At 43.6% G+C, this 15,749-nt stretch overlaps 1 protein-coding gene across 3 annotated transcripts in view; it reads right to left on the bottom strand.

The window, feature by feature from the left end:
* MBOAT1 (membrane bound glycerophospholipid O-acyltransferase 1) overlaps positions 1-15,749 on the bottom strand; it is a 116,861-nt gene that overhangs the window by 3,920 nt on the left and 97,192 nt on the right. For 2 of the 3 annotated variants that reach the window (XM_055406101.2, XM_088831395.1), the window contains 4 exons: positions 15,199-15,302; positions 12,860-12,924; positions 10,808-10,940; positions 7,262-7,413 (listed from right to left, as the gene is read on the bottom strand). In XM_055406101.2, the coding sequence (XP_055262076.2) occupies positions 7,262-7,413; positions 10,808-10,940; positions 12,860-12,924; positions 15,199-15,302 (454 nt within the window). The other variant, XM_088831396.1, reaches the window with a different exon arrangement.

The raw sequence follows: 15,749 nt of genomic DNA, 5'->3' as shown, positions 1-15,749 counted from the left end.
TCCTTGTGCCATACAGTAGGTCCTTGCTGGTTACCTATCTTATATATACTAGTAAGTGTACATTAACCCCAACCCCTGATTTATCCTCCATACCCCCACATTTCCCCTTTGGTAACCATGAGTTTGTTTTCAATATCTGTAAGTCTGTTTTGGCTTCATAATAAATCCATAAGTTCATTTGTATCATTTTTTTAAAAATCAGATTCCACATGTGAGTGATATGGTATTTGCCTTTGTCTGGCTTATTTCACTTAGTATGACGATCTCCAGGTCCATCCATGTTGCTGCAAATGGCATTATTCCATTCTTTTTATGGTTGCTGCTCGTCATGTCTGACTCTTTGCAACCCCATGGACTAGTCCACCAGGCTCCTCTGTCCGTGGGGATTCTCCAGCCACGAACACTGGAGTGGGCTGCCATGCCCTCCTCCAGGGGACCCACTGTATAAATATATGTACCACATCTTCTTTATCCAGTCATCTGTGGATGGAAGTTTATGTTGCTTCCATATCTTGGCTGTTGTAAACAGTGCTGCAATACACATTAGGGTTCCTTCCTCTGCAATTTTTTGGAAGGCTTTCAGAAGGATTGCTGTTAACTCCTCTCCAGATGTTTGAAAGAATTTGCCTGTGAAGTCCTCTGGTCCTGAACTTTCATTTGTTGGAAGATTTTTAATCACTGTTTCAATTTCAGTACTTGAACAGGTCTGTTCTCTTTCTTCCTGGTTCAGTCTTAGAAGGTTGCACCTTTCTAGGAATTTGGCCATTTCTTCTAGGTTGTCCATTTTATTGGCATATAGTTGTTTGCAGTAGTCTTTTAAGATCCTTTATATTTCTGTGGTGTCAGTTTAACTCCTTTTTCATTCCTGATTTTATTGATTTGAGTTCTCTCCCTTTTATTCTTGATAAGTCTGGCCAACATTTATCAATCTTGTTTATATCCTTAAGGATAAAGCTTTTAGTTTGATTTTTTCCATTATTCATCTCTATTTCTGCTCTGATCTTATTTCTTTCCTTCTACTAACTTTGAATTTTGTCATCTTTCTTTCCTTTGCTTTAGGCCTGAGGATCCTAGCTTCTCTTGTCTGTCCTCTAGTGGCTGACATCCTGAGGTTTGTGCAGGTTTCCTTGTGGCTGGTGCCTGCCCACCTGTGGGTGGAGCTGGGTCTTGTTATTCAGGTGGTCAGGATCTTGTCAGTTCAGTTCAGTTGTGTTCAACTCTTTGTGATCCAATGGACTGCAGCACGCCAGGCTTCCGTGTCCATCACCAACTCCCAGGGCTGGCTGAAACTCATGTCCATCAAGTCAGTGATACCATTCAACTCATTAGCGGATGCCATCCTCTGTCATCCCCTTCTCCTCCTGCCTTCAATCTTTCCCAGCATCAGGGTCTTTTCCAATGAGTCAGTTCTTCGCATCAGGTGGCCAAAGTATTGGAGCTTCAGCTTCAACATCAGTCCTTCCAATGAACACCCAGGACTGATCTCCTTTAGGATGGACTGGTTGGATCTCCTTGCAGTCCAAGGGACTCTCAAGAGTCTTCTCCAGCACCACAGTTCAAAAGCATCAGTTCTTTAGCGCTCAGCTTTCTTTATAGTCCAACTCTCACATCCATACATGACTACTGGAAAAACCACAGCTTTGACTACATGGACCTTTGTTAGCAAAGTGATGTCTCTGCTTTTTAATATGCTGTCTAGGTTGGTCATAGCTTTTCTTTCAAGGAGCGAGTGTCTTTTAACTTCATGACTGCAGTCATCTGCAGTGATTTTGGAGCCGAAGAAAATAAAGTCTCTCAGTTTCCATTGTTTCCCCATCTATTTACCAGGAAGTGATGGGACTAGATGTCATGATCTTCATTTTTTGAATGTTGAGTTTTAAGCCAGCTTTTTCACTCTCTTCTTTCACTTTCATCAAGCGGCTTTTTAGTTCCTCTTCACTTTCTGCCATAAGGGTGGTGTCACCTGCACACCTGAGGTTATTGATATTTCTCCCAGCAATCTAGATTCCAGCTTGTGGTTCATCCAGCCTGGTATTTCACATGACGTACTCTGCATATAAGTTAAATAAGCAGGGTAACAGTATACAGTCTTGAAATGCTCCTTTCCCAGTTGGGAACCAGTCCGTTGTTCCAGGTTTGGTTCTAACTGTTGCTTCTTGACCTGCATACAGGTTTCTCAGGAGGCAGGTAAGGTGGTCTGGCATTGGTTAGGACTGTGTCAAGGGATGTGTTTAGAGGTGGCTGTGTGGCTGAGATTTCCCTGGTGGTTCAGATGCTAAAGAATCTGCCTACAGTTCAGGAGACTGGGGTTCCATCCCTGGGTCGTGAAGATCCCCTGGATAAGGGAATGGCAACCCACTTCAGTATTCTTGCCTGGAGAATCCCATGGACAGAGGAGCCCATAACCTTGGCGGGCTTCAGTCCATGGACCTGCAAAGAATCAGACAACCGAGAGACAACACAAGGACAGGTGACCTCAGCATGGCTGCTGGTGGGTGGGGCGGCGTTCACAGCCTGCTGATTGTTTTGAGGTCTTCCAGCACTGGAGCTGTAGGTCATTGGTTACAGCCAGCTCTCGCTGCCAAAACGGCAACCTCTGGGAGAGGTCAGTATTCTCTGTGGGCTTCTGCTGCCGCTCTTCTTACCCCCCTGGCCCAGTGAGACACAGGAGATCCTCTAGGACCCACAGGAGGTCCAGTCCCAGCTCCTATGGAGTTTACTACTCTGGGCTGGCTCCCAGTGTGTACAAAACCTTGTCTGTGCCCTCTAAGAGTGAACTCTGTCTCCCCCAGTCCTGTGGAGCTCCAGTCCTGTACTCAATCCCCACTGACCTTCAAGGCCAAATGCTCTGGGGTCCCTCCTCTCAGGGTTGGACCTTCATGCGGAAGCGTGACGTGGGGCTCAGGACTCGATCCTGTGAGAGAACCTCTGTGATATAATTATCTTCCAGCCTACGGGATGCCCACCTGGTGGACACAGGATTTGACTGTGTTGTGAAAGCACCCCTCCTACCGTCTCGTGTGGCTTCTTCCTTCACTTTGAATATAAAATATCATTTGGGGTAAGCTGCAGTCTTTTCGGTCAATGGCTGTTCAGCACTTAGGTGTGATTTTGGTGATCTCCTGAGAGGAAGTGAGCTCAAATCCTCCTACTCTGCCATGTTTGTGGAACCACAGGTTCTTTCATAATACAGTCAAATGTTCACTTGGGGCTCACTAACAACTACAAAGGAAAAATTTAGACTAAGAAATTTAAAGCAAGATTTTTAGTCACTGCAGATTGAAAAGTGACGAGACAGAAAAAACAGCCCGTCTGACACTTAAATGTCAATCAAGGAAGGGTATCCTGAGAAATGGATTTGCATACTACTGCCAATCATCTCCAGTTACTGAAATTACCCCCTAGAGAGGAACAGATCTGGCCAGACCCATCTCCATTAATTTCTTCTGCCAGACTCTCAGAGTCTCCTAAGAGTTTCTGAAAAAGAATTGTTTCAAAAAGATTCTGAAAACACTTTTGAGAGGCAATCTATAATAGCCATTGGCAACAGCCATGCAGCTGTTAAAATTCAAATTAATTAAAATTCGATTAAGCTGAAAACGGTTTCTCAGTCACACTAGACACATTTCAAAAGCTTGGTGGCCATATGTGCTGGTGGCCAACCTACGGAATGGTATTTCAGTCACTGTAGAAACTTCTACTGGACTGAGCAGACCTAGGTAGAGAATTTAAACGCTAAAGAGAAAAACAACATACCACTTAGGCTGAATTACCTGAAACTGACGAAAGTGACAGAAATGTCAATTTCACTCTAAACAAAGGTTTGTGTGCATTTTAAGTAAAGTTCAGTTCAGTCACTCAGTCGTGTCCGACTCTCCGCGACCCCATGAATCACTGCACGCCAGGCCTCCCTGTCCATCACCAACTCCCAGAGTTCACTCAAACTCACGTCCACAGAGTCGGTGATGCCATCCAGCCATCTCATTCTCCATCGTCCCCTTCTCCTCCCGCCCCCAACCTTTCCCAGCATCAGACTCTTTTCCAGTGAGTCAACTCATCTCATGAGGTGGCCAAAGTATTGGAGTTTCAGCTTTAGCATCAGTCCTTCCAATGAACACCCAGGATCGATCTTCCTTAGAATGGACTGGTTGGATCTCCATGCAATACAAGGGACTCTCAAGAGTCTTCTCCAACACCACAGTTCAAAAGCATCAATTCTTCAACGATCAGCTTTCTTCACAGTCCAACTCTCACATCCATACATGACCACGGGAAAAACCATAGCCTTGACTAGACGGACCTTTGTTGGCAAAGTAATGTCTCTGCTTTTTAATATACTAGGTTGTTGTTTAAAAGACATGGAAATCTCCTGAGAGTGATCTGGATTGATAATGATTTCTTTCCCTAAAGCTCCTGCCTAAATATAGAATTTAGCATGCTTAGTTGGTTAAATGCATGTGATCACAAACAAATCACCCCTTGTGTGTGCCTCCCAAGTGATAACATTCTTCCAAAGTATTTTCTCCCACAGAAACTTTTAGTGACTGCACTCCTTTTGCTGTTTGAAAAAAAAGTTGCAAGTGAAACTTGGGTTTTGCTGTGTGCCATCTGTGAAATTACCCTCTCTGAGCCTCCTTGGCCATAAATAATAAACAGAGATAGTGACAGCTACCATCCTCTCTCCTCAGCTCACTGCTCTGCCTTGGGTTGGTTCTACAGTCTTCCCACACTCACGTTTCCCAGGGCTTCTTCCTATTACAATGGAGCTTATCTGTGCTGCTCCCAGGGTTTGCAGCACAACCCACAGTGCTCCATCCGCCCCCCTCAGCACCCCACACACTCTATACCTGCTTCACACTCCCATGGTGCAGCCTCCAGGAAAGAAAGCTCAATGCTGCTTTCTCTCAAGAGGCAGATTCCTGTTACACGGACCATGTACATGTTACACGGTACAAATCTTTGGACCGTTCACTCAAGGGTCTGATCCTCATGGGTATTTATAAATCTGTCAATTATTTCCTATCACTTCTATCAAGCCATGTCCTCCATGAAGTAAGAATGAGTTCCATCTTTTGCTCAGCATCACAGTCCCAGCTCCTAGAGCAGTGCCTAGCATGCCATGCTGTGCTAAGTCGCTTCAGCTGTGTCTGTCCAACCCTATGGACTGCAGCCTACCAGGCTCTTTGGGTCCATGGGATTCTCCAGGCAAGAATACTGAAGGGAGTTGCCATGCCCTTCTCCAGGGGATCTTTCCGACCCAGGGATTGATTAAATGATATTGAGTTAAATACAGGCACTTCTGCTATAATATAACACACATATTCCTGCAAAAAAAGATATTGCATCTAGCAACATCATGTGCTTAAAATACCAGGGCTGGGGTGGGTGTGTTCCGCCTCTCCCCAGTTCCTGTTTCTTTATCTGCATAGTGACTTAGATTTTCCAAACCCTGGGGGAACCCTCAGCCCCAGCCATCTGACTTAGGAATGCAAATCAATGTGTCTCAACGCCTGTTAAAAAAAAAAAAAAACCTGTTTAACATAATTCCTTGTTTATTTCACGGTTCCACTTCTTTATAAAAGGTCATCTCCTCACTAGCAGTTCTCTCCTCTTTCCTCTCTCCAAAGAAAAGGGGGGAAAGGGCCCAGGGCTACCAGTGAGAAGCAGACACCTCAAAACCTATGAGACTTTTTGTAACCTGAGCACTAATACAATTAGCACCTAAGCCCAAAACTTGGACAGCCCAGGAGGATAGCTGAACTGGGCTTAAAGGCTGCTTCAGAGAGTGTTAAAATGTACAAGATTATAAAGGGCAAATGCTGGCTGGAGGGCACTCAGGGAAAGTGAAAGTGAAGTCACTCAGTTGTGTCCGACTCTTTGCGACCCCGTGGACTGTAGCCCACCAGGCTCCTCCGTCCATGGGATTCTCCAGGCAAGAATACTGGAGTGGGTTGCCATTTCCTTCTCCGGGGGATCTTCCCAACCCAGGGATCGAACCCAGGTCTCCCGCAGACACTTTAACCTCTGAGCCACCAGGGAAGCACTCAGATAAGGGAAAGGAAAATAGAGCTGTGAGCAACTGGGGCTGCTTGGAGGGACGGGGGCATAGAAGGTAAAACCAAGATGGTGCAGGCTTGTGGGGGGGGGGGTTCCTCTGGAAAGAGGGAGCCTAGTGCAGGTGGGATGGCTCAGGTAGCAGCTGAACTGAGGGGTTTTTTGGCTGAAGATTATAATTCTTTTTCCACTATTCTGGCATCCCTTGTCTAGAAAAATCTATAGACAAACCAGTTCAACTTCCATGTTACCTGGACATAAATCCTATGACCTAACTGGAATTACAGAAGCAGACCTCAACCTGAAAAAAAAAAAATCCTACATCTAGACACTGATAACCTGTCCTGAGCAGCGAGAGTTTCTTTGATCATTCCTAACCAGTGTGTCCAGTCTCTGATGTACAATAAGGCACGATTGCATGTCTATTTCCAAGCCACTTTTCTGACTGTAGCTATGGCCCAAACTTAACAATCAAAGTCCCTGCAAATCAGTAAACGATCCAAGTCAGTACTGAGTACAGAGTACGACGTCGGACACTGGGCTGAGCCCTTTGCGTGTCTGCCTCATTCAACCCTGACAAAGGTGTTTTGAGATGAATTCCATTCTTACCTTCATTTTACAGTTGAGAAAACACAGGTAAAAGCGGTTAATAACTTGCCAGAGGTCATACAACCATTTCTCTGAGAGTAGAAAAAGATGACTAATTCAACAGAGGAGTGAAACAATAAAAGTAATCAAGAAGAGGTTTGCGGTTCAGCCGGAGGGCTGGTGTTTGAATACAAGGGCCTGACACCCTTTCCCTAAAGGCCTTGTCCGTGGTGTGAAGCCAGCTCCTGCCAGCTTCTGTCCCTCCTTGGGTGCCCCACGGCCTCCAAAAGAGCCTAACCCCAGGAGAAACAGGTAAGGGCAGTGAACTCACCCTCTGAGCTTGTAATCCAGACACATCCCTTCGGAATTCACTACCATAAGCATCCCTTACTTATATCAGGAATGGCTCAAGGGCCACTCTGCTCCATCTGTGTTACTGTTTGTCTGTTGGCATCTCTAGGACAGACACTTCCTCCTAAAGCCTTCTCTAGACATTTCCCATCGAAACCATACATAGAAACTGTCAGTACTGGCTAATTCAGTTTACCAGCTCCTAAGTCAAACACAGAGGTTACCAGACAAGTTTTCTACAGTGCAACCATGAACAAGGGAAACTTACTTGTATAAGCTGATGGTGGGTTCCACGGCCAACATAACGAAGGGGGCCACCGTGTAGGAGACGGCCAGCTGAGTGACAGCCCAGGTGACTACGTCGTAAACAACCTTGAGGGCTTTTGAAGAAAGGAAGTAACATCTGCAGTTTTTCCTCACCTGCTCGCCAAGGAAATCATGGGGGGCGGGGTGCAAAAAATAAAAACTTTTATTCCATGCATGCAGGTAGTACACCTCAGGAACACAGGAGATAAAAACTACCAACCATCTGAGTTCTATTTTCAACCAAAAATACCATTACAGTTTTGTTATTTTTAAAAAGTACACATCCATTCACTGCAGAAAAATGTTTAAAGAACAACTAAGCAGAGTCAGATTTTTTTTTTAACATCTCCCAGAGAAAAGCATTGTTGAAAAACCCTTTCAAGTCTCTTTTCTATTCACACACATTCATATTTACATTTCCAATGGCATCACCAGGTGGTTAGCCTGTTTTTTCACTTAGCAACATAGCATGAACTTTTTTCTATGTCAGTAAAATATTAATCTGACACAATTTTAATTATGGGAAACTTTGTGAACAATTCTGTGATGGATATCCTTGGAGAAAAGTCTCTGCACTGTGTCTTACCTATTTCCTTTGAATAATGGTGAAATATAATAGTGTAATAATATTAAAAAGCAGAGACATGACTTTGCCAACCAAGGTCCGTCTAGTCAAGGCTATGGTTTTTCCCGTGGTCATGTACGGATGTGAGAGTTGGACTGTGAAGAAAGCTGATCGCCGAAGAATTGATGCTTTTGAACTGTGGTGCTGGAGAAGACTCTTGAGAGTCCCTTGGACTGCAAGGAGATCCAACCAGTCCATTCTAAAGGAGATCAATCCTGGGTGTTCATTAGAAGGTGATGCTAAAGCTGAAACGCCAATACTTTGGCCACCTCATGCGACGAATTTACTCAATGGAAAAGAGTCTGATGCCAGGAGGGACTGGGGGTGGGAGGAGATGGGGACGACAGAGAATGAGATGGCTGGATGGCATCACCGACTCGATGGACATGAGTTTGAGTGAACTCCGGGAGTTGGTGATGGACAGGGAGGTCTGGCGTGCTGTGATTCTTGGGGTCACAAAGAATCGGACACGACTGAGCGACTGAACTGAACTGAACTGAATAATGAGAGCTACCATTTATTGAGTGCTTACAGTACGCCAAGCCTGTGCAAATTATTTATGGGTTATCATCTCTGATTCTCCCAACAAGGCTATCATGTAAGCATCATTATGCCCATTCTACAGACAAGGAAACAGAACTCTTTGAGATGTAAAATGCTGGCTGTCAAAGGATTTGTAGGTCTTTGGACACAGAGTTGTTTCCAGAAAGACACCCGATTTCCAGATGCCACAACCAAAGACAGAGTTGAAACAACGGCTGGTTTAAAGGCAGGTCAGCTCCAAAGCAGGAAAGGCATCCCAGGGCTGCCTAGGAGTATAAGGACTCTTCCTTGGCTCTAATGTCCTCTAGACAGAGGCTGGAGGTCCATCCATGGGCAGTAAGGTCCATCCATGGGCAGTACTGAGAAGCATGTAAGAGATTTCATTAAGTAACTTCCTGGGCCTGAGACACTTCATGACTGAGTTCATGTTCCCTTCAGGGGATGGAAAAAAAAAAAAGGACTCACTGCTCTATCAACCCTCTCTCCGTCTCTTTCCTGACTCATTTGTGGAAAACGTTCCAAGGTCACCCGAGAGGCTTTACACACTGGGTTGGCCCAAAAGATATTACAGAAAAACTCAGACGAATTTTTGGGCCAACCCAATAAATCAATGCTTTTATACCAATAAAGATCAACTGAACAAAAGACATTTTAAGAAATAATACTCTGAATGTATTAACAAAATTCTAGCCTTGGTCTTTCCATCTGTTTTTTAGTTTTATGACCCAAGTTGGTATATGAATGGGAAAAAAGAAAATGCTTGCTTTCGCTGCACAAATCTGTACAATATATACTTCTGTTGTTCTTGTTCAGTCACCAAGTCGTGTCCGACTCTTTTGCGACCCCCATGGACTGTAGCCCAGCCAGGCTCCTCTGTCCATGGGATTTCCCAGGCAACAATACTGAACTGGGTTGCTATGAAACTTTCAACTGTGCTAATCAGAATAATCAGTTATCCATCTTGTTCACACAACAAACATTTATATAAATAAAACAATGGGTCAGCTAAAAAGTTTCATACAAATTTTTCTACAAGTGCTTAAGGGGAAACACATGTGAACTTTTCGGCCAACCTAATAAAAACTCCATGGGTGAAGAACTTTTGTTCACTGCAGTAGTTCAGCACCTACTAACATATAAAAGGGCTCCTGAAATATTAATCAAACAGATGAATTCAAGAATGAGTCAAGAGCTAACAGAAATGAGAAAGAAAGCCGACTCTACCCGCTGTCTCCACTGAATAAACAGGAAGATGTTATCCGTTTATACGAGATGTTTCCCATTTACACTAGATGCTATGTCTCTGTTCCCAGCAGTAGACCAGGAGTAGGGACCACATCCCTTCTGTTCTCCATTTTTTCCTCCAATACCCATCACAGCACTTGGCATGCAGGAGGCACTCAATAAACATATTTTTTTAAAAATAAAATAATGAGTGAATAGCTTTGTTGGGGCTCCTAAACCCACATCCAAAATACCAGTTCAACAAATCTCATTAAAAACTCTTGGCACCTGAATCACTATCAAGCACTGAAATGAAATAAAATTCAAAGCTCTGTATCTGACAGTTAGAATACACTGACTTGTAATTACTTTCGTACATGTTCACCTCATTTGTGAGCACAGTCATGTTTTTTATTTTTTAATTCCGTCATTATTCTTACTCTGCATCCAGCAAATCACAGGAACAGTCTAGGACAAACTGAAGGCTACTCCTAAAACCTAGAGAACTAAATTTATAAAATTCACAAAGGACTTTTCACAAACTTAATTGGATCAAACATGAGAGGTTAGATATATCTTTAAAAGTTCCTGTGGCTGCAATTTTTACAATTGCTCAGAGATCAAATTATTTTTAGGTGTAGGATTATGAAAAGAGACATTATGTATAGTATAAGAAAAATGAAGTTTTATGGAATCTCCATGGATGAACAATGATAGTCACCTGTAATTAGTAGCCTACTCTGGGAGTTGGTGATGGACAGGGAGGCCTGGCATGCTGTGATTCATGGGGTCGCAAAGAGTCGGACACGACTGAGTAACTGAACTGAACTGAACTGAATGATTAAAAATATTTTCATCTCTTAGGTACTAAACATTGTTCCTAAAAGTCCTTTTGGTTTGCAAACACTCCCTGTAAGTAATATGAAAATAAAATAGTTAACCATTTTATGACCGTGAGTTCCTATATACTGAAATATTTCTCTAATGGGAAGACTTCTGTTGATTTCTCAAAGCATCACTCCCACCATGGTCCCCAACCTGCTGGGACCTAACATACAACACACACACAGGCATGTGATTACTAAGGAGAACACCCCATAACCAAAGGAAGCTTACCGTTCTGGCTGCTAGAGTGACAAGGATTCCAGTTAAGAAAGTGAAGTAGTACCCAGGGTAGACACCGTGCCATAAGGCAGACAGGATGAAGGTCAGCACGGTGGGGTACCAGGGAACCCGCTCATAGCACACACTGAAGACAGGAAGGTACAATGAGTCACAGGTCAAACATACCAGGAATTTTCACCGACACCTGCATCCTTTTGGATCCAATCATGCAGAAATCACTTGATGATCCATTGATGGCAGGCCTGCCTAACCCTCGTCAGGGACTTACAGTGTAGTCCAAGCAACCTTAACTCTAGTTTTCTTAAACACCAAGAGTTGTGTCTGACTCTTTTGTGACCTCAAGGACTATAGCCCACCAAGCTCCTTTGTCCATGGGATTTCCCAGGAACAAATACTGGAGTGGGTTGCCATTTCCTTCTCTAGGGGACCTTCCAGACTGGAAAAGTGCCATTGGCTCTAAAACATTTAGAACCAGATAAGGGTCCTCATTCAGTGGAATTAATTTATTTTCCACACTGGCCCCAAAGCCACCTTAAAAAAAAACAACACTGCAGCCTTCTCATCTCTCTTGGCCATGACTCTAGCACAAAATCAACACATTACAGGGCCTCTTCAGTTCTCAGTGTCCACGGGATTCCAATCCATGAATTTGCCTCAAAGAGTAAGGGCGTTATGAGAATCCAGGAACTGCCAGTAAATACCCTGGAGATCTCTGGCTTCTTGGTTGTTTATTAAAACGAAATGACAGGGGACTTCCTCCCAGATCCAGTCTACAGATCGACAGTGGTACCCTGGGGAGCAACTACATGGCTTCCTAAATGAGACAGCCCAGATGGAAAATAAATCCCAACAGTCAAAAGTAACCAAGTTAAAAACAAACTAAGGATCACGGGAAGAAAAGGAATGCATCTGAGGAAAGAAACAAGGATGGAATTCCATGTGAAATATTTCTTCTTGAAAAGAGAGGTACTTCACATGGGGGTTTGTTTCTTACTCTCTGTACCTTCTTGAATGAATGAAATATTCCATTTTCTAAAATGATTTTTTAAAAATATTTCATATTTTATATATATGTTCACATAAAAAATGTTTATGTAGAACAAGCTCCTAATGGAGACTATAGGATTCTCAATACATTGGGGTCATTCAATACACAGAAATAGAGGTTTATGGTAAAATGATTCACAAAATTAATAATAGCAATAACTGAAGGGCAAATTTTCAAAACGTGCATGTCCAGATTAACTGCATGAGTTTACTTTGGTGGAAATGTTATACATTGTCTCTTCTTTGACCCCAGTGTTTTAACAAAATGAAAAATGCTACTTATCAAAAACAGTAGAACTGACAGTTTAATATTTTTATACTCTCTCTGCACTCATGCAATAGGAATATTCATGAGCTAGAGTCTGCTGCTTCGAGGATAGCATGTCATTAGTTCCATAAGAAGTAATATTTCTAATTTTGGAATGTGTAGAAAAACAAAAGGACAGAGAAATACCGAAAATACAAAGTTAAAAAGCATCAACATGTGGGGGGTACCATAAAGTCTTCAATGCTACAGATAAACAGCAGTCTTGCATGACGTGATGCTGACCTTGACCCTCCTTGACACCTGACCAATAGGCTATCCTCTAGATAAGCAGCCGCCCATCACAGAGGTTAAGAGCCTGGCTCTGGAGATGCACTGGACTCATATTTATTACTCCTTAGCTGTGTGACTTTGGACAAGTTACAAGCCCTCTGTGCCTTGATTTCCTCATCTGTAAAATGGGGATAATAAGTACCAGCACTTCATAGGATTGCTGCGAGGATTGCTGGTACACAGGAATGGTATTAGCAAGTATCTGGTACAGCAAAATAAATATACTACATTGCAACCTTCTCAAATTATTTCTACTTTTTCATTGACACAGCATAGATGTTAACACCAAACAAAAGTGCCAGCTGACATGACCCAGCAGACTACGGCTGTTCATCGAGTGCTGCCCATCTAAACATATCCCAGCGCCCGAGGAACAAGGTTGTTTTTGTTTTCCTTACCGCTTTAGCCAAGTAGCTGTCTGAATATTCCAGTTTTCTACATACATTTTGAAACTTGTGGCAGTCTAGAAAGGAGAAAATAACACCTATCATTAGCTTCAAATATCCCCAGAAATGGAAAGTCCTCCCCAGAATTTCCCTGGCGGCAGACTAGATGTGCTATTTCCACGGTGATGACTTGACTCAGGGGCAGCTCAGCTGCTCCACTGTACACAGTCAGACTTTATGGGCTTCACAAGATTTCCTTTGCAATGAAAACTTGGCTCGCAGAGTCTCAATTTCTCTCAAAATCTATTTTCAAATTATAGGATGACCGAAAGAATGTTTTGTGGGTTTTCTTTCCATTCTGGTTAAACACAAAACCCAAGTCATCTGAATTTTAAAACTAAACCCTCTAAAATGGGATTTGCCACAGGAAAAGCTTCATCCTGTGAATTTAGGGCTCTTCCGGAGACACCTTGAAAATTGTCATGATTTCACTCTGGGGCCAGCTGTAAACTAGGTGAGTCTGCTGCAATTATTCTGCAAGTAGCTACTCAGGTTCAAATGCTTCCAACTCTATCTAGAATAGTAAGGAGATTTCACGCATGAAGGGGTCACAATACAGCAAAGAAAACAAAATATCACCCCGCCGGCATGATGCAGGTAGATCAACCATGCAGAAAGATTCCAAAATAAGTCATCAATTGGGTTTTCTAATTCCAAAAAATTTAATAAAGGCTGGTTGTAGAAAGCACGTAGCAAACATTTAAGAACTAGAATTCCTAATGAAGTTGGAAAGTGTAGATGTCCCTGTTTTCCGTTTCAACCTTAAGAAAATCTTAGGCCACACGTTGGCCTAATATGTTTGGAAGGAATGGAGGAAGAGAGAGAACGCATCAATGGACAGACAGGCTTCTGTACTATGACCTTTTAGTTTCAAGGCAGGGGTCTCCAACACGCCGGATGATCTGAGGTGGAGCTGATGTAATAAAAACAGATATGAAGTGTACAATAGATGTAATGAGCTTGAATCATCCTGAAACCATTCCCCACCCCTGGTCCGGGAAAAAATTGTCTTCCATGAAACTGGTCCCTGGTTGAGGACCGCTGCCCTAAAGTTTTATTTATCCATTTAGCCATCTTCCATGGCTAAAAAAATGCTATCCACACAGATCCACAAGTGCCTAAATTAAATCAGACTTCCTTGGTGGTTCTACTTAGCTCCTGGCTGTATATCAGCTTCACTGGAAATACAAACTTTCTCCTTCTGGCATTCTTTCATAATAAATACATGACTCAGCATCACCCAGAACACATGCCCATAGTGAGAGGTTTCTGTCTTCAGGGCCACAGTGGAGGGGTTGGTGGGCAGTCGGAGGTCCAGGGGACCCACTCTGAAGGCCCAATTACCCTCAGCATAACAAAGTAGCCAGCTGGGGTCTGACAGTTTTGAGGGCGAGAAGAATTTCAGTGGGAAAAGGGAGAAGAGTCATAACACATTGCTCTCTGACATCATCTAGACAGAAAAACAAAAGGGGTTGTTCTGGAGGCTGGATTGTGTCCATTCAAATGAAGAGAAGCCCCAGGAGTCAAGAAGGTGGAGGCTGTCCCCAGGCCTCCCTGTGGCCTTGATCCCCCGAATGTGGGTGGCAGGGGGTCAGTCTCCACCTCCCGGGTTTCCTGCCTACACGGACCTCTTTCTGCCTGGACTCCAGTGGCAGAGCCAACAGCATCCATGAGTCTCTTGGCTAGAGAGCCAGCACTTCTGTACGTTGAGAATCGTGCCCTCCCGCTGCAAGGAGGAAAAGGGCCAGAGGCTCGGCATTCCTTTCAGCTCTGAGGGATGACAACGCTGAGGAGATCAAGAAGGATGTGGCCCCCACAGAGAGCACCTCTAGAGATGGAAATGATAATACCGAGAACTGTGGTCCAAGAACAAAGCCAGTGAAAGATGCATCTTTCCGAAAGGAACCACAGAGAATGCTGGTTATACAACTACTAGTCTGTATCTTCGAGGAAAGGAGAATGTCACCAAGAAAAAATGACATCTGTACTTTCCAGTTGATACAACAGGTATGTAAACAATAAAAAGATTTTCCTGGCTCTTTGGCAGGCTTTCCGTGTGTCATTATTACTAGAACCATTAATACTGCTCAAAAAATAGGTACCTTAAAATATATACATATAAGGAAAAAAAGTTCTGAGGTACAGAATGTTTCAGAGACTGCTGCAGCCAGCATTCCCTGACAGTGGCTTTTTCTGGGACACTAACGAGGACCTCCCTGTATACCACACTCACAGCACACCATTTGCTTTATTCACAATGGCAGCGTCATTCACAAGCATGATACACTCACCTCAATTTTCCAGATGTTTAGGTTAGAAAGCAGATCCCAAGAGAAATTTCCATTCTTATCCACTCCGCTGAACCCAAAGCCAGCTGCATTATTCACTGCATCAGCTATGGTTTTTAAAACAACACATTAGGGTGTGGGACAAAAGTCACATTGCTGTTCCCTCAAAGATAACTAAATGTCTGTCTAGCTTTAAGAGGAAGAGAGATGGCTGCCGTTTCCTTGAGAAAGAAATCAAAATAAATTTACAGGATCTCCTGGTACCACTAAGAGTCAGAGTTTTGGCTCTTGGCTGACGTCAACTTGTATTCATTCACTAGCATTTCGTGTGGAGAAGGCAATGGCACCCCACTCCAGTACTATTGCCTGGAAAATCCCAAGGACAGCGGAGCCCGGTAGGCTGCAGTCCATGGGGTCGCTAAAAGTCGGACACGAATGAGCGACTTCCCTTTCACTTTTCACTTTCATGCATTGGAGAAGGAAATGGCAACCCACTCCAGTGTTCTTGCCTGGAGAATCCCAGGGACGGGGGAGCCCAGTGGGCTGCTGTCTAT

This window comes from Moschus berezovskii, chromosome 23 (assembly GCF_049115385.1).
Source record: "Moschus berezovskii isolate FMDL1 chromosome 23, NW_MosBer_1.0, whole genome shotgun sequence".
NCBI lineage: Eukaryota > Metazoa > Chordata > Mammalia > Artiodactyla > Moschidae > Moschus > Moschus berezovskii.
The sequence above is the reverse complement of the archived record's forward strand: the minus strand, read 5'-3'. Positions and strand labels throughout refer to the sequence as shown.